The following is a 19,840-nucleotide window of genomic DNA, read 5'->3' as shown; positions in this document are numbered from 1 at the left end:
GCAAAGGAATTTTGTACACTTGTACCTTGCAAATCCATAGAAATAAAAAAACCAATAGCAGATCAAGTTTATTTCATAATTAACTACATTCACATGCACATATATCCACCTTGATCTCTACTATTCCCTACCTTCAACTCTTGGAATCAATCAGTGGCTCTGTTTTGGGTTCTTATCCATGTGTTTCACACCCCTGAAACTATAAAATTCATATAATAATATATACCAACTAAATATTGCTATGGGAAGTAGATAAAATAATGAACAAATAGGACTGAAATAGCATAGAAAAAATAGATTTTTCAGTCATTTTCTCTTGTTGCCCTTGTGATATAGTCTAAATTATCTATTGTTTAAATGTCATCTTGTATTATTAAGCATTTGTCATGGCTTACCCTTGGAAAATATAGATGATGTCATTCATTTTTTATATGGGAGTACAAGATAGAATTTCAATTGTTTGCATGATAAGTTCTAGTGAGCTTACCATACTGAAAATTCTATAGACTTTCAAGCCAATAAAGTTTCATGTTCTAAAATCTGTATTATGGTATATAGCAGTAATGATCCCCTATTCATTAGATATTAGAGTCTATAAGAATTCATTATATATTGTCAAAAAAAGAAGACCCAAATAAATTCCAAACATGTTTATAAAGCAATTAGTCACTTATTATGTGCCTGGCACTGTCCTAGATACAAGAGACATGAAGCTTACACTCTAGTTGTGATTTTTTTAATGAAAGTATTTTAAGGCAGTCTGAAAAGGATTTTCATGTTTCTTTTGACCAATTAAAAATAAAAAGAAAAAACAAGTGCCAACTATCTGAGAACACATTAAGCACTCCTTCTGTTGTTCATTGGCTGTAAATATTTTTTTTCTGCACCCAAGCTCATGGTTTTGTTGGCAGTTATGGTAGGGAAGTGAAAATTAATGCTCTTTAAGGAGAAGCAAAGACATAAATCAACCTATGTTTCTTTCTTTCTCTGCCTCAAATTCATCATGCGTAAGTATTTTTATCCACAAGCATCCATAATTATTGCATTTATGAAAAAGAAACTGGATTTAGGTCCAGTTTGAAAGCCTCAATGCTAACTTTTGATGAAATCATCTCAATGAGTCCAGAGATAATCTTTCTAGAAACAGCTTTCCCTCTTTTACATGGCAGAGGAAAGCAGTGATCTAGGGTGGGAGGGGCTCCATTGTGAGGAGTTGTCCTGGAATCATTGTTCCGATGCTGATCCCGTGCCCCAATTTAAGATTGAGTTTCCCCAATAACTGAGTTATGAATCCCACTCTTCTGGAAAAGTATATTTCACCACAAACTCCATTCTCTATGCTTTTCTCATTTGCTTAGACAGCTTGTTTCCAGATGCAGAATTAAAGTGAATCCCTAGTAAATAATATTAGGATTAAGTAACAGGGCCATTAAGGCAGCTGGTCTTTGCAAATAGTTGGTCTTAATCATGTCACATTGTATCTTCAGTAAGGTTATTATTTGTGGCCTCTCATTCATAAAGGCAATTTGCCTCCTTAGTTGTTTAGTGCCCCTGTCCATGTGACCCTAGCCTGTCTTAAAACATCCATACAGCCTCGTCTTTACTAACTGATTTTCTTCCATGGCTCTTTTGGTTCTCATTGTTGAAACCAAAGCATTTTTTCATTTGGACATTCTTGGGTAATAAATCCCTTGTTCTGACAGTTTCTGCACATTCTAACTCAGCACAACCTCTAGGGCTTTCTTCAAGCCTCTTCTTGACTTCTTTTGGTGTTCTTTTTTACCTTCTGGGGCACACCACCCAACCAATCCTTCTTTATCCTCAGGGGTTGAATAATGTCTCAAATCACTTCTTCCTCTTATTTCAAAAGTGAACTCCAGAGGGATCTATTACAAGTTGCTTATACTTCTGTGTGAATGAAAGTCAATACTTAAATCTACCAGAGCTATGTGCTCTTTTTAATATATGGTTTGGACTCCTAGGTAGTTTTTCTGTTTTCTTTGTTTTCATTCTTCCTCTAGGCCTCTAAAATACAGCCAGAAATGTGTTATATTGAATGTAAATCACTCATGTCATATCATTGGCTTACATGGTTTTTATAACCCTTAGAATCAAACCCAAACTTCTCAAATGGTCATCAGAACCCAAGTGACTTGGTTTCTTTACATTTAGAATCCAGTGTCATTTCTGTCATTTGGTTTCCCACTTACATGCAGCCACACAGGTTTTCTTTTCTTTTTCTCAAATCTGCCAAAATTGTTTTTTACCTTATTTTACTGGCTTGTCCCTCTGCCTGGAATGGCCTTTACCCTAATTTTTGCATGATTTCCTTTAATTTTCTTCATGGTACTCATCTGAACCTAACTTATAACATAATTGTTTATTTGTTCTCTATTTTCTTCCCCTCTAGAAAGGAGGCCTTATCACATTAAGGACTTTGCTTTGTTCCCTGCTATGGCCTCAATGCCTAAAATACTTCCAGGCACATAGTAAATGCTCAACAAATATTTGATGAAATCATTAGTAAATAGTAGTTCCAGTATCAGAGGTATAGTCATAAAAAGAGCCAACATTTACCTGATACTCATTTTATGTCAGGTAAGTTCTAAACACTTTACATGAATTATCTCAATTGTGACAGTAACTCCATGAAATTAATAATATAATAATAATTTCAGACATGTAAAAGTAGGAAATAGTAAGCTAGAAAGCCAAAGCTAGGTATTCTGACCTCATAGTCTAAGCTAGATGCTACCTAGACTCCTATAAATTCTATTGCAAAGGCTGTTATAATGCATCAAACCCTCAAATTTGCTATTTATAAAATATATTAGTAGTATTCACTTCAGAAGATCCTGTGAAGGTAGCAGACATTTATGTTATAGTATGTGGTTTTACATAGAAATACGCACAGGAAATGCTCAGTAAATGGTTATTTTTATGAGGATAATAGTTGTGGAAGTTCTGATGGTGATGTGAGGTGGGCAGCACAGGGTTTAGTTTCTCTACCCATATGAACTCAGGCTCGGTTGGCCAGGCCTGGAGTATGGCCAGGACAGAAATGACAGGAGGCCATATTATGAGGTATTGAGGAGTTTTAGGAAAAGTCAAAATCCTAATGCTGAGGATGACCGCTGACATCTTTTATTTCTGGGTTCTCTATTCTGCCCCACTAGTCTATGTCTTTACTTTTATCCCAGCGCTTGTTTTGTTTACTATAGCCATGTACTATAATTTGAAGTCAGGTAATGTGATGCCTCCAGATTTGTTCTTTTTGTTTAGGATTGCTTTGGCTATTTGGGTTTGTTTCTTTTGTTGTTGTTGTTGTTCCTTGTAAATTTTAGGATTATTTTTTCTAGATCTGTGAAAAATGATGTGGGTAATATGATGGAAATTCCATTGAATCAGTAAATCACTTTGGGCAGTACGCACATTTTAACAATGTTGATTATTCCAAGCCATGAGCATGGGATGTTTTTCCATTTGTTTATGTCATCTATGGATGCTTTTATCAGTGGTTTGTAGTTCTCGTTATAGAGATCTTTCTCCTCCTTGGCTAAGTATATTCCTAGGTATTTTATTTCCTTTGCAGCTGTCATAAATGTTGTTGAGTTTTTGATTTGACTCTTGGCTTGACTGTTATTAGTATATAGAAATGCTACTGATTTATGTTCATTGATTTTGTACCCTGAGACTTTTCTGAATTTATTATTTATTCTAGGAGCCTTTTGGTGGAGTCTTTATGGTTTTCTAGATATAAGATAATGTTGTCAGAAGACAGGGATAGTTTGACCTCATCTTTCCTTATTTGGATACCCTTTATTTTTTCTCTTTCCAAATTTTTCTGGCTATGACTTCTAGTACTATTTTGAGTAGAAGTGGTGACAGTGGGTCATTATTGTTATTTCTAAAGAGGGATATGACTATTTTCTTTAAAATTTTGGAATTTATAGCATACTAGAAATCATATCCTTTGCATCTACTTGAACATAGATAAAAATTTAGATGTTAACTTAAAAATAAGTTAGAGGTTACATAACTTTTCAAAATTTTCTTGGAGATACTTGTCACAGTGGTTGAAACCCACTCCTCAAGGCCATGGGAGATCATGGATCATCTTTGTGCCAGAGACTACAGCAAGGAAGAGTGAATTGTTGGAGGGAGATAGCACATAGGGAGTTGTGGGTTTTATGTTTCCTCCTCACTTCTAAGTTTGTGTCCTGTGAAAGTACAAAATCTCAGAGGGGCTAACAACACATGCATATCCTAGTGTTTTAGGTAAAAGAGGCTCTCAAAATGTCTCTTAGTATGGTACAGGAATAGCAGAAAAAAATCCTATTTCCCTAAATTATGTTTGCACATAGTGGAAAGCTCACCTGCCATGAACAGACTTGGCAACAGGAATAAGAGATAACTCAGAGGACACTTGTGAATTGATGGCAAAGTTAAATAGAAAAATGATGTCATCATAGATGCCAATATAGAGAAATGCCATGAGATATCAGTTGAGCTATTTAGAAGTAAAATCTGAAGTAAAAGAGACAAATGCTCAAATGAAATAAATGGTTTTGTTGTCCTGATTGAAAAATAAGAACATCACTATAAGAACTTCACATATATTATTTTATTCTCACAACTACTAAATTGTGTAGATGTTATTATAATTCCAATTGTAGAAAAAGCAACAATCCATCAAGAGAGATGAAATGACATTTCCAGGTTATGCGATTTATAAGTGAAGAAGTTGGAATGGGAACTTGAAGCTGAAATTGAAGTTCAGCTTCCCAAATTGAGGTATTTATTATTTGGAAATAATAAACACATTGAGTATAGCTGGTTTGTGGATTTGTGGGTATATAATCTATGAATACACAGACACACCTATGTGCACATAAAATCTTCACCAGGACTGCACTGAATGTTCCAGGCCAAAGTGGCTTGAGTAGAATCTCCATTTTCCGTTTCCTGAGACCTGCTTTTCCTATTCATGAGACAAGGTGACTACAATGTCAAACCACGGCTTATAACAACTGCTGGTTTACATCATCTCAAAAGAAGGAACTTTAATGTTCTAATTTCTCTGTTCAACTATCCATGATTTGGCAGAGAAGTGAAGATGATTATAATTTATCCCCAAAATCAGTTTAATGAAAAAATTTTAAAAATATAACTTCATTTTCCTATGCAGAATTATACGAATAATATTATGGAAAAGCCTAAGAAAGTTGAATATTCCTTTTATCTCATGAGCCAAGGATCACAAGTATATTGAAAAATATCCAGAAAAACAATAGGAATGGCTTTTATTTTCATGATAATTCCATTATATATCCATTTGCCTTGCCAAAATAATTATAATTTTGATAAAATCTTTGAGTGACCCATATTTTGGATGAATAATTCAGAAAGAAAAAATTAAGAAATAGAAATTCACCCTGCTTTTGTACTTGGGGATTGGGTGGTAACCTTACATAGAATAAACAGTTTAATGTGTTTGTTATAATGTCATTCTTTAATAGCACTTTATGTAAGTAACACTCAAGCCTGGCAACATAATATCCCTGAGAAATACACAATTTAAACTATGTGGAAAGTAGTATTTTATGAGGTGAATAGACAAATACATTAGAGTCACTTGAATGAAGCTGGCTTTTTTTTTTTTAATCTTGCAGCTAGTCTTTTCAACTCTCAATACCTGCCAACTATGAAATTAAAATTGCTATGAAGCTGTAAAAATTGAGATGTATACCAAAGTTCCCTTAAGGAAATGGACAATGAAGTCCACCAATTGGTATGTATGCAGAATATGTTGTGATTTGTTTTGATTTTTGGGAGGGTTTGTACTCTTGTACAAAAGGTGGTTGGTTTAATTGATGGTATGATTAACTCTTTTCATAATGACATTCTATAGCTTTATCATCATACATAGAATTCAATAAAATTCTCAATGCCCCTGGTTAAATAAACACTTTTGCTTCCTTAGTCTGCCTTTTTTTTTTTTTTTTTTTTGGTCTAGACTTAAGCTTTTTAACAGGCTATAAAACAAAGCCAAATGTCTTTCTTGACCTTAGCTATCAGAGGAGATGAAGAAAAGTCATCTTTTTCTTAAAGACTAAATTCACTTAGGTAAGAGACATAAAGCAAACACTAAAATTATAAGGCTACATTAAATATTTTAAAGCTAAGATTAAGTTGAAATATAAACCAGACAGATACTGAGAAATAATCAAGCAATTAGGGAGTAGTATAGATCATCAAGTTGGAAGATCTGTTGAGACAACTTTTAATTTTTGTTGTTTCTTTTTTCTTCACTCACAGTATTGTAGATTTAAATCCCAGAGGTAGACAGAAGAAAACTGGAATAGTTCTGTCATTCAAATATGTTAAGAGAAGGATGAGTTAATGTGTGACTTCTTTCCCTTTGTTTTCATTAAGGCTCATTTACCTGGTAAGGTATTGCCTGTTCCCTACGTAGACCACTGGCTTTTCACATGACATAGAACACACTTGAAACAGTCCTTGTTTTAGCAAGATGACACCTTCCAAATAAGGGAATATTAAGACATTTATTGAATACTTAATATATGAAATCTTCTGTCCTAACACTTTACTGGTATGAATTTATATAGAAACCTAAGGCAGAGAGAAATTTAAAAACTTTCCCAAAGTATTAATAAGACAGTGAGCTTGCTTTCACATCTAGACAGTCTGGCTAGAAATCCATGCATTCCTAAACAATATACTTTATTTCTGATGTAGACACAACATACTCTGAATAATTGTCTATAAACATGGATGGATATAAAGTACTAGGGAGAAAATAAGTATGTATCTGCTAGCTTACTTACAAAATATGTTGAAATATATACAGAAAACTGATTGCATTGTGTATCTCTGGGGTTGGGCCTTAGACAAGTGAAAGTTAGTGGCACTAGAAGAGTTTTACATGTATACCTTTCTGGAATTTTTAAATTTTAAAATATCTAGATGCATTACTTTCATACAAATTGATAAATAAATGAAAGTTAAAAATTTGTAAGTATTCAGTAGATTCTATTATGTTAACAAGTAACTTAACCCTACATTAAAAAGAAAAACTAAAGACATCCTTAGGGGAATTCAACATGTTTTATTTTGCCAGGCCAATAATTTCTTCAATATCCAATTAAAGTTTAGTGTGATAGTTACATTTAGTCTGTTTTCTTACACAGAGTGAACATTCACTGTAATGACAGTTTCATCATGCTAAACTCTATTCACAAACCTACACTTAAAAAAAAAAGTACATTTCTAAGAAATTTTATGTACAATACAAATGGAAAACATATTAAGTTACTGAATTGTCAAACTACACAAAATAAAATCAACCACCAATATCCAGTATACATTAACAATATTTTTGAGAAAGAAAATTCTCTTTACAATTGGCAGAGTTATGTTCAAGAATTTTTATAATCTTAAAAAAGTAATAAAAGTATACACAATTTAATAATGCACAAAATAGAAAGTATTAAATAGCACAAATAATATTATAAATTTAAACACCCTTATTGTCTATCAGTTTGGGCTTACAGGAAGCAAGGGAAACTGATCCTAAAATAATTTTGCTTTTAACTCTGTACATAGAATAAATTGGCCATAAGCAAAAAAGATGGTTTTGGCTTTACATTGACACATTGCTACTTGTGTGTATAGAGGAGAAAAGAAGTTTAATTACACTTTTTAAGCAGGCAAACCATCTGTATAATAAACTGCATTAGAGTTTGCTCTAGAATCATACACATTTAGAACGATAGTGTTTTTTTAATGATGTTTGGTATTATGTTGTGTATTTTAACTGCTATTTTTGCCACATTGAGACTTCTTCTTATGATGTTCTCATTTACCACCACTGAACTAATATATCATATTCTTAGATTCTTATCAAGAATCACATCCATTTTGACAATGATTTTAGTTTTTGAAGTTTTATACTACAATGCTTAAAAAGGCAATGTAACTACCTTGATTACCTTCTTTATGGATTAACAATAAATAAAATTTTTGTATTACATATTGATTAGGTATATGGTAAAATTTCTGTTTTTACCTGAAAACATGACCTTTCTTAAAAAGTAAATAAAATGAAAAAACAAAAGTTGTGCTTTTAAAACAAATATGAGAAAATGAGGAAATTATTCATATCTTTTCCAGCTATTTTTTCTTAGGAGGAAATAATTTCAATATTATTCTAATAAAGTTATCCAATCATAAAATTAGAAGATAACTATTCCATCCATCACAAAACTTACCACATGTATATTATTGACCAGTAAACATATGCACTGTAATTCTTTTAAAAGAATGTATATTTTTATTCATATTATATTGTTTTTTCTTTTCTGGGCATACTGAGCAACTCACTATCACACCCTAAAGATCACTAAAAAATTAAATGTTGACTTAAAAATCAGTAGGATATCTGAGATTGGTTTTAATAAAAATGACAGTCATTGAACTTAAGTACTGAAGTTGTAAAGTAGCCACGTTTGTTATAAATTCTCTTAATAAAATTGCATTTTCTACTTTGATTTTTCTTTTTTATTTTACAGTCTCACCTCTCATATAGAAATTTGATACTTCAAAAATTTTTTCTTCTTACATTAATTTGCCACACAGACTAGAAAATTAAGATAAAAATAGTAATCATTCAACAGTGCAAGATTATATTCTTTGAGTCTGGAATAACTTAAATAACTTCCAAAATAAGAAAGTACTTTTTTTTGGAAGGCAATGACATAAACCTAACTGCTTTACTGACATAACTCCTATCAAAGACTTCATGGTGTAGGCTACTGATTTTATCTTCCTGAAACAAGGAGTCAGAGTTCAGTGACAGATATCAGCAACTGATAATTTTTACAATCTTAAAAAAATAATATATTTCAATGGAAACATATAAACTCATCATTTTCTCTTCATGAATCATTCATGTTTTTACACAATTTTTAGATGCCCTCTTCCTTGTCTTTTATCTATATTACATTTCTTTTGATAGTCACCCTGTCACATGCATTTATATGACTTTTACTATGTGAAAGTTGTGATTTTGGAATTTGTTTTCATATATAAAATCATTCACAATTAGAAACCTAAAGCCCCAAAGCAGGGAAGAAATATCACAGGGTTATAGCCCTTGTTCAATTGAGGGATGTGACAATTCTAGTTTTGTAGCCTCACTGCTGATTTTGAAGAAAAGGTGAGTAAAGACATAAATAAAATCTAGGTTAAGTTAAATATTTATATGCACCATGAGGACCATGACATGTCTAGTGCTAGTCAATATCATACAAGAAAATGCATGCTCATTTCAGTTCATGTAAAACTCACTTTAGGAGTGAGTAATCACCTTTCTCAGGAATTTTCCATGAGTAAAGCCCAAGATTCTTTGCTCAAAATTTGATCGTTGAAGACAGAGCATTTGTTTCTAGTAGCATAAGCCCTATGGAAGAAAATATTATGACTCTGGCAACTGATTCCTCCTGTTTCTACTCTTCCGGCTGTTGATGAGAGCCTTTAACTTGCCATAGTCTCCTCTCATTTTCTGCGATTCTCCTGCCTGCTGAGGCTGCTGCCGAGTGTCTTTGCAGTACTGATTAATCATCTGCATTTCTGAGTGGCTGAATGCCCCCATGATGTCTTTCGGGTGGAAGGGTAAAGCCCTCACAGAACCGGCCCAGGTCCATGGGGACCATTTGTCTGTTACAACAGCCACCATTTCGGAATCTAAAACTTTGAAGTTGATCTTGGCTATGGTCTGCTTGAAACTGTTCTCAGTCGCAATGCAGTGGTACAGTCCTTGGTCAGAATCTTGAACAGAGCGGATCAGCAGTCCTTGTGAAGTGGCTATGATTCGTTCATTCAGCTTGACCTAAAAAGAGAGACATATTAAAGTTCCTACAACTGAATCCTTATTTCCTAAAGAACGATGTTCAACACATATAGAAAAACAAATCATATCTGGGAAAAGTATTAAGTACTACTTAGCTTCCTTCTCAGTGCACACAGTTCTATCAGTTCCATTGCCTTATTATTATTGTTATTATTATTATTAACATTGGAGATCTTGTCTGAGGGGTATTGAATCTAATAAAGAGTGGGTGAAAGTATCAACCATATTGACAAAAATATCTTAGTGCTTTTCCCCAGATAGAAGTAATTTCTTGACATATAAGCACAGAATTTTGGTTGCTTTTGAAATCAGAATCACAGCCAACATGAATGCATGGATAATTTAAAATACATATTTCACCTTGAAGTTTATATTTATAAAAATATTTTATATTTATATTTATATTTGTAAAAATACCAGTAAAAACATGAAACTACAATTAAAGGGTGAGTTTTATCTTTTTTTTCAATGAATGGATGTTCTTTGGAATAAAAAATATATCAGCAGAGGCAGAGTTTTGAACACGATCAAAGGATCTTTCCAATTATTCCACAATAAAGAATGTCTAAAAATGAGCTGGAATGTCATTACATTGTAAGTCTCCTAAGTGGTTTCACATTCCAAGGTAAGGTAATAAAAAGCTATTGATTAATATTTAATGACTTTATAGACTTATACTAGAAGAATGATCATTTGCTGGATATCAGCTAGAGCTTGAAATTTGTCTTTCTTACAGTTCCAGCTATAGTATTGCCAATAAAGAGATAAGTAGTAAGAAGTTCCTTGACATGTATACTCTAGAATATGCTTTCCTGAGGGAAAGAGAAATTTGACCAAAATCAAAATGAGGTAATGCATGTGAAATATTTTTCTAAATGATAAAGTTTTGTGCAAATAGACAAGTATTCCTAATTCAATCAAAATCAAATATTGATTGTGTTTGATAAAAATTAACCTCCACACAAAAGCACAAAAAGGCAATATAGCATTAAAAGGCAGACAATAGAATAGAACTAGAAAAGAGATAGTCATTAGAAGGAGCTGGGCTCAACTGATCATTCTGCCCCAACCTTCCGGGTAACTAGGACTACAGGTGCACACCACCATGCCTGGCTGATTCTTCTGTTTTTTGTAGAAACAGGGTATCTCACTATGTTGCTCAGGCTGGTCTTGAATTCTTAGCCTTAGGCGATCCTCCTGACTTGGCCTCCCAAAGTACTTGGATTACAGGCATGAGCCACCATGCTAGGCCTCAAATTCTGATATTAATTTAATTTATTATATATAAATGTGCCTCCAAAATAATTTAGATAATGTAGAAATGCATTGAGAATTTAAAAGAAAGTCTTTCCTATTTGTGCAAAATTAGGAAAAAATTTTGAGGACAATTTGACAATATCTATAAATATATATATATAATATTTGATACAGTAATTTCAATTCTATGAATTTATTTAGAAGATATACTCTTAAAAGTATGCAGATATTTGTTTACATGATATTTTTGATAAGAGGAAGCAAGAAATAACCTAGCCAACAGCCAGTAAATGGCTCTTAAAAAACCAAACCAAAACAAAACAAAAACAAAAAACACCTAAGATACATTTATACAATGGAATACTGTGCAGCCAGGGAAAAAAATGAGATACCTCAATATGCACTGATATGAAAGTGCTGTGGTGTGTGTGTGCACGTGTGTGTGTGTCATTGAGGTTGTGTCTGAGAGAGAGCAAGGGAGGAAAATCACAGAGCCTACTTGGAGGAATATTAAAGTGGAGGAGTTTAGTTTTCACTTTATGCTATTTAGTTTTACTTTAGCTATTTAGTATGAACTATTTGCACTTGCTCCATGAGCTTTCATCATTTGTCTCACTTTTCTAAAACAAAGTTTAATTATCAGCAGTGTGAGCAATAAACATGTTTGCCTGAAAATAGTCAAATGGGATCAGGATAAATTTAATAAAATATTATAGTTTATTTCACTAAGTTAAGAATTTGAGCACAGTTTAAATTCTAAATGAAACTGATTTTCATAATTATGTTAAATTTTATGATAATCTCAAATTATTACATTGTTATATTTTTGAGAATGGAAGAAAAATCAAGATAATACTATTTGAGTCTCCACTTTCTTGAGCATTCTGAAATAGAATATTAGAAACATCACAAGAGAAAATAAACTCATATAACACATTCCATTTTAAATTTTATTGTTAATTTCTATAGTATGTATTCAAGCCTATATATATATACACACACACATATATACATGCATTTACTTTTAATTCATAGAAATTATATTTACTTATATACTATTCTATTGAAATTGCTACTGAATAAAGAAAAATTACTTTCCCTATATTAGTTAATCCGTATTGAGGGTGGGAGGAGGGGTGAGGGATACAAATTTACCTACTGGATACAATGAACACTATTCTGGTGATGGGCACACCAAAGGCCCCGACCTAAGCATTACACAAGGTATCCATGTACTAAAACATTTGCACCTTCTTAATATTTTGAAATAAAAAATAATCTAGCATGCATTAGTTTTATATTTAAGAAATTAATGAGACATAGAAACTAATTGTGCCATACATATACTCTCTGGCTGATAATTCCTGATGACAAAAATCATGTAATGCACATATTATTATGAAATTAAAACACATGTTGACTGCAATAAAAGGGGCTTCCCTTCATCCTTGTTTTGCATAGCCCCTTTTCTCAAGGGCCACCTCTCTTATTTTCTTACAATTAATAGTAGCTACTGCATTTTATCACATCTAGTGTTTATCCTTGATATGATGTGATGAAATGGCACTTTGCTTCTGTGGTCTTCCCAAAACCCATCACCCTTGTCTAATCATGAGAGAAAAATCAGAAACATCCCAACTGAAGGACATTTTAAAAAATATCTGATTGGTATTTTTCAAAACTGTCAAGGTCATCACAAATAAGGGTGGTCTAAGAAACTGTCACAGCTAAGGGCAGCTAAAGAGACCTGAGAACTAAGTGTAATGAGGTGTCCCAGGTGGGATCCTGGAACAGAAAAAGGACATTAGATGAAAGCTAAGGAGATCTGAGTAAAGTAAAAACATTAATTAATAGTAACATATCAGTATTGGTTCATTAATTGAAATGAACGTATCATAATGTTAGATAATAATAATTGAGAAAACTTCACAATCTTTCTGTAAATCCAAAACTGTTCTAGAAAATAAAGTCTATTAAAATTTCAAAAAAAAAAAGAAAAATAGATTCAAATAAATAATAAATTTGTTATTAACATTATTAGAAGTATTTTTTAGTATCATAGAATTCTGGGCAAGATGAAGCTCTGAAATCTGTCTAGCTCATCTTTCCTCCTGATAATTAAATCTCCTCTTAGGCAAGTGGTCATCTGCCTATGGCTTAATATTCCAGTAACAGGGACACGCAATTTCCTAAACGGCTCACAACATATTTGGATAGGCAAGTCTGAGAGTTGGAAAGTATTTTCTCAAATGGAGCCAACATTTATTTTAGTAACTTTGATGTAGTATCTGTGTTCTACAGCTTGGGATGGTATGCACTCCACATAGCTTTAATTAACTTAATATGTAGCATCAAAACTGCCCACAACAGAAGAATACACAGAAATGCAGAGGGTTCTAATTTTTCCCTTAGCTCCATCACACTTTATGATGCACTAATAGTAGTACGTTTCAGACTTACCTAAGGTTTTATATATACATATATAGTTTTATCTTCTCATTTGTCGAGACAACATGACATCAGTATCATGCAATTCATTATTTAAAATATACCACCCTATGCCATTTTACAATGCTGCCCTTATAAAAAGGCTCTTTCCAATTAGTGAAAAGTTATAGTAAGTATCCTTTTATTTGAAAATCTAAGGTTTTTTTCCATATCATTAACTAAATGCAGTAATTCTATAAACAATGATTCTATATATTACCTAACCAAAGCACAAGAGTTATGAATAATAAAGCAATGGAAACAGATTACCACACAGCAGAAAAATGCCTTTGCCATAAAAAGGTTATAGTTCAGTGTAATTTCTTGCTGAGGAAAAATTGAACTTTTTTTTTTTTTTTTTTGAGACACAGTCTCCCTTGTTGCCCAGGCTAGAGTGAGTGCCATGGCGTCAGCCTAGCTCACAGCAACCTCAAACTCCTGGGCTCAAGCAATCCTGCTGCCTCAGCCTCCCGAGTAGCTGGGACTACAGGCATGCGCCACCATGCCCGGCTAATTTTATATATATATTAGTTGGCCAATTAATTTCTTTCTATTTATAGTAGAGACGGGGTCTCGCTCAGGCTGGTTTCGAACTCCTGACCTCGAGCAATCCGCCCGCCTCAGCCTCCCAGAGTGCTAGGATTACAGGCGTGAGCCACCGCGCCCGGCTAAAAATTGAACTTTTTAAAAAGCTTCCTTTTATCTTGTGAATCACACAAAGGTGCTATTGTGTGAAAACTAGGCGTCTAGATTTGCGCACAACTTGTTTCTTTTGCTAATGTTTCCTCACGTCAATACCACTGTCTTAGTGCCCAAGCTCTTGTTTCAATCACTGTATTACAGAGGTGAGTAGGCAGAGAGAAATTCTAATTAATCCATCAATTCTTAGGACAAAGGATTTTAAAGAAAGTGGCACTTGTCATCCCAAAGACATAAAAGGATGTTCATATGCCTTTCCTTTTTTGTTTGATCTGAATCTCACTGAGGGATGGTGATTTAATGTTCGTTCCAAAGCCCTGATGGATTGCTGCTGCACTGCATCACTCACCTCTTTCCTCCTGTCTTTGTCTTTCTGTAGCAACCACTTGATAGATGCCTGTGGAGACTTGGGGGCACACTCAAGAAAAGTGGTGTTATTCTTTACTCCATACTGAACAATTTCAGCTGCATTTCTATATGCTGAAAAGCAAACATAAAAGCGGGGGAGGGAAAGAGAGAGAGAGAGAACACAACAGAATTTAGAGCATATTCTCCTACATAAATGTTTATTTCTTTATAAAATTGTAGACAACTATGGGAGCCAGCAAAAGGCAGTGATGATCATTAAGCAAGCACACTATTATACATTGTTTACCTGTTGCATTTAATGTAAAAGGAAGGAGAGAAAGACTATTAAGTTAATTAAGGCTATGTTGATAAGGGAGATGACATTTGTTCAAGAATTACTCTATGTCAATGATTGTACTTAATATCACTTTGGACACTTAATTAATTACAAAATTCTTGTAAGGTTTTCTCAGCTTTTTATAGCTGAGCAGACTGTGGCTGCGAGTGATGAGGAAATATACTATAGTTAGAGAGTTAGTGTCTGGCAACACTGAAGCTAGTTTTATCCACTCCTAAACTCCATACTCAGCATAGTAAAGAGGAAGCTCAGAAGCACTAGGAAAGGGTAGATCGTACGTAAGGAGTGGCCTCAGTGAAACACAGGGATTGAGAACACAGTCTTTGCAATCAAAGGGACAAGGGGTAAAATCCTGAGCCTACCCGTATTGGCTGCACAAACTTAAACAAGTTAATTGATCTCTCTGTGCCTCAGTGTTATTCATCTCTAAAAAACATGGATAAATAGTTTTTTCACACAGGTTCATCAATAGAAGTATTAAATCAGGTGAAGCATTTAGTATAATAATATGGTAGCTTAGACAGGGAAAGAATCTTCATTAATAAAGCAGGCATGATAATAGACTCTGATTTAGCATAATTTCTTGAGTATCAAGTGAGATAATCATAAAAAAACACTTAGCTCAGGTTCTTACAAAAAAGTTGGCATTAATATTTATTTGTTACTACCTAAACTGCCACTATTCTTCCCTATGGCAACTACTATTCTTAATGGGAATTGACACTTCTATAAAATACTCAGTTAATAGAGAAATGGTAATCTGGATTTATTCTTTCAATTAGATGTATGGAACAATTAAGCAAAATCTATCTTAATTTCCTCCTTGCAGTTAGGGCAGTTAGTAACAAGATTGTCATCATTTACTAAAAGAAAGCCCAGACTCAAAAGGATTAGACATAGATGTCTTACTGTTAATTTTTTAATGTAGAGTATCTGTAATATCTGCTTGGAAAAAATTCTGAGGTGGGAGGAAGGGATTAGTGGGAAAGTATAATAACATGGTAGCTCCATGTCATAATGGGAAGGAAGAGCTTAGATTAATTGTAAGACGCAGGCAGGATTGTCCACTCTAGTACACCTATGTTCACTATAGCCAAAACGTAGAAGCAAACCAAACATCCAGTGATGGACGATGGACAGACAAAATGTGTATATACTTATAATGGAATATTATTCAATCTTAAACATGAAGAAAATTCTGATAGATGTTAAAATACGAATGAACCTTGAATACATTATGCTAAGTGAAATAAGCCAATCTTAAAAGAACACACATTGTATTATTCCACTTATATGAGATGCCTAGAATAATCAAATTCATAATAAATTCATAAGAAAGTAGAATAGTGGATGCTAGGGTCTGGGGAGAAAAGGGGACAGTTAGTTAGTATTTACTGTGTACATAGCTTCGATTTGGGAAGATGAAAGACATCTAGAGATGGCTGGTAGTATGGCTGTAGAACAATGTGAATGCATTTAATGCCACAGAACTATAGACTTTAAAATGGCTAGAGTAGTAAATTTTATGTTATGTATTGAAGCTCACACCCTAAAATGTATACTTACTATAATTATAAAAAGTGCTTTTCTATGTGTTCTTCAATGGTAAATTTTAAAAAGTAAAATGATTTCTCTTCAGAAAGAAAATAGTTGCTAAGAAAATCTGTGATTATCATCTGTGTGAAAGACCTACCAACTAACATAGAAGTACAGGTGTTCCTAGACATTTGTTTTTTCACAACACTTAATATACATACAAATAACATTTAAATTTTAATTACCATACATGAATACCAAAAATTTTCAAAATGAGTCTTTCTTGAAAATGAAAGGCTTGAATCTATTACAATGTTTCCCTTAGTGAAATGTGATATGTGGCATTGTTACTGTTTACAAAGATTGGCCATTTCTCACTTTTAATACCTTTTAAATTAAATCCTCTGCATTGAGTAAGTGGATTTCCATGTCTCACATCTTGTCTTCGGCTCCTCCTATAGGTGCAGAAATATATAAAAATGACTTAGAATTATCATTGCTAATTATACCATATTTGAAGCATTGCAATTTTAACTCGGCATCCATTTGATTGCCTAAGCTTCCATTCGATTTCTTTAAAAGAGGTCTCATAATCTTATGTAGCAATCTGACATTTCTCATTTAATTCATCAATGATAGGATGGGTACTTATCCTTGCTTTTCAATCTCAATACATTCAAACCCTCCCCAACTACCACTCATGATAGAATGGCTATGAATCTCTCATTATGTGTATATCCTGGATAAACACTAGACTCTAAAATTAACAGTGTAAACTTTTAGTTTAGAGATATTCATCCAAAATTTTCTAAAGCATATATTCACTAGAATTTTCCTTCTTATAATATTTTTTCTTAAATAAACATACTTTTAATACAAAAGTCAACATGTTCCAGCACTTTTATATTAAAACTTTTCTGAAACAAGTGATACAGAGATAACACAGAGATATTTAATGTAAAGTTAAGTAACATTGATCATTTATAATACTACAGTAGCATCCTCCCCTACCAATTTTTTTATTTTGAAAAATTTAAAGCTACAAAAAAGTGAGTATCTGAGTACAATGAACACTGGTATACCTAGATTCACAAATTGTCATATTTTGCCATATTTTTTTCTCTCTCACATGTAAGTATATAACACTGTTTATGCATATCTATGAAGACCCTTAGAAAATAAGCTGCAGACATGATAATGCTTCACCCTTAAATACTTTGGCATGTATCTTCCAACAATAACTTATTTCTCTATATAACATCATTAGCATACTAAAATATTAATATTTAATAATATCTAATATGCATCCATATTAAAATTTTCCTAGTTATAACCAAAATATTCCATATGGAGTTTTTGAAATTTATACAGGATCCAATCAAGGTTCATTCTTTTCATTTAGTTGTTATGTATTATCAGCTTAAGAATTTCAAAAATTTATTTACATTTTTTGTAAGTCAGTCATTATTTAAAGTCTTTTAACCCTTTGCACTTGGATGTCGAGTGGATAATGAGAAAAAAGCAAGCGAGTGCAATGGGTTAATTTCCTGAGTGTTAGAATCACTGAGCATCTTTATTTCAACTGTTTTACATAGTGTAATAAATTAAAATAGAGCAACTGAAATCCTCTGAGCAACCCATCATGATACAAACATTGCTTTAAATGAGAAGGAAGGGGATTCTGTGTAAATATTGGGAGTGTGATTGTTTATTCTCAATGCTAAAAAGTGCATTTGAATGAGCATATCATTTATAGCTGTACTATATTCTAGAATAGCTTCCATATCAGGTTTTTACTGCATTGCATTTGCTATATTTTGAAATTACAGCATAATTTACTACCAGCCAACTTGAGAGTATATAAGCACCATGTGAGAGTTCATATGGCTTACCTCATCATTTTTAGCCACCTAGACAAGCAATGTCATTCACGATGATTAAATTTACTGTCCTGTGATCAGCACTATGCCATGGTTTACTCATATTTACAAACTCTCAAGCTGGACAATCTGAATTTACAGTATCACATAGCTTCCAGACATTCAAATATAGGAAAGCATTATTATGGCTTGGCTTACAACATGAGATGGGCAAGGCAGCCATCTGAGCCTTTTCTATGTGTAGATTCCCCTCAAGGCATTCATACATCATCACAGAAACATGCTGGTAGGAAGAGTAATATTATATTGCATGTAGGATTTGGGATTTGGCTCAAGTTGCCAATGTTGCATCCATTATAGTCAATTCCTTAGGATAAACAATGAAATCATTTTTCTTCTTGTATAGAAAAGATATTTACTTGAAGATTGAACTGATTATCTTGTCATTACAAAAGTTCCTAACTACATGTCTGAACCCAGAATAATAACATTAGAGGCTAAATTGACATATCTGATACAAATGCACAAATATTTAAAATACTTGAGAGTAGAAAATACTTATATTGTTTACTATGAACCAAGTTATTTCAAAAAAAGAGACACTACTGAGCCAATAATATTTAACAACTGTATTATGTCGAAGTATAAATTCCATTCATTTCCAAGTACAACTGGAAATGTATCTGTTTGTTTCTATACAAGAATATGTTTTTGCTTTACATTCCTATGAATTCCTAAGAGATCTTTGTGTTCTGTTTAGATAGACAGTACAATCAGAGTAAAACCAGGTAAGTTAACACTATTAAAAAAATGAATGTGGAAAATACTTCAAAGGACCATTTTCATCATTACTACTAATTTCAAAAAAATAATGTATACGGCAATTTAAAAAAATCATTCAGCAAACATGTTTTAAATTCATTTAAGTATATCCTTAACCAAATTTGGAAGTAATTTGGAGAATTTAAATAGTACAGATATTTTTAGTGAAACATCCAGTATGCTAGTTAAAAATGAATATGGGTAAGCACACACATGCATTTTATATAAAGCACACACATGTATTTTTATATATATAGCATTTTATGGCTCTTCTCTAGCCACTACTAGAGATAATCAAGATAGTTCTTTAAATACTTAACTCTTTTTTCTCAACCCAGGATGAATGGTTTAATATAGGGCATCATATCTTAAACAGTAAAACAATTAAAGACAGAGTCAATTCTTTGTTTATTAACAAAACATCATTAAGATTATGGTCTGTGGTGGTAGGATGACAATGTGGAATCTATGTTTAAGTACATATCTTAGAAGTATAACTGGTTGTAATAGATGGGAGAATGT

At 32.8% G+C, this 19,840-nt stretch overlaps 1 protein-coding gene across 1 annotated transcript in view; it reads right to left on the bottom strand.

Moving 5' to 3' along the window:
- Window positions 1-7,109: 7,109 nt before the first annotated feature.
- Window positions 7,110-19,840, bottom strand: part of SEMA3C (semaphorin 3C) — a 158,313-nt gene continuing 145,582 nt past the window's right edge. Inside the window, exons 16-18 of the mRNA XM_012779502.3 lie at window positions 17,004-17,071; window positions 14,724-14,854; window positions 7,110-9,910 (exon numbers count right to left, since the gene is read on the bottom strand). Of these exons, the coding sequence (XP_012634956.1) occupies window positions 9,497-9,910; window positions 14,724-14,854; window positions 17,004-17,071 (613 nt within the window). The 3' untranslated portion in view covers window positions 7,110-9,496. The remainder of the gene's footprint in view (window positions 9,911-14,723; window positions 14,855-17,003; window positions 17,072-19,840) is intronic.

This window comes from Microcebus murinus, chromosome 9 (genome assembly GCF_040939455.1).
Source record: "Microcebus murinus isolate Inina chromosome 9, M.murinus_Inina_mat1.0, whole genome shotgun sequence".
NCBI classification, from domain to species: Eukaryota; Metazoa; Chordata; class Mammalia; order Primates; family Cheirogaleidae; genus Microcebus; species Microcebus murinus.
Note: the sequence above shows the minus strand (reverse complement) of the source record. Positions and strands in the feature narration are given on the sequence as shown.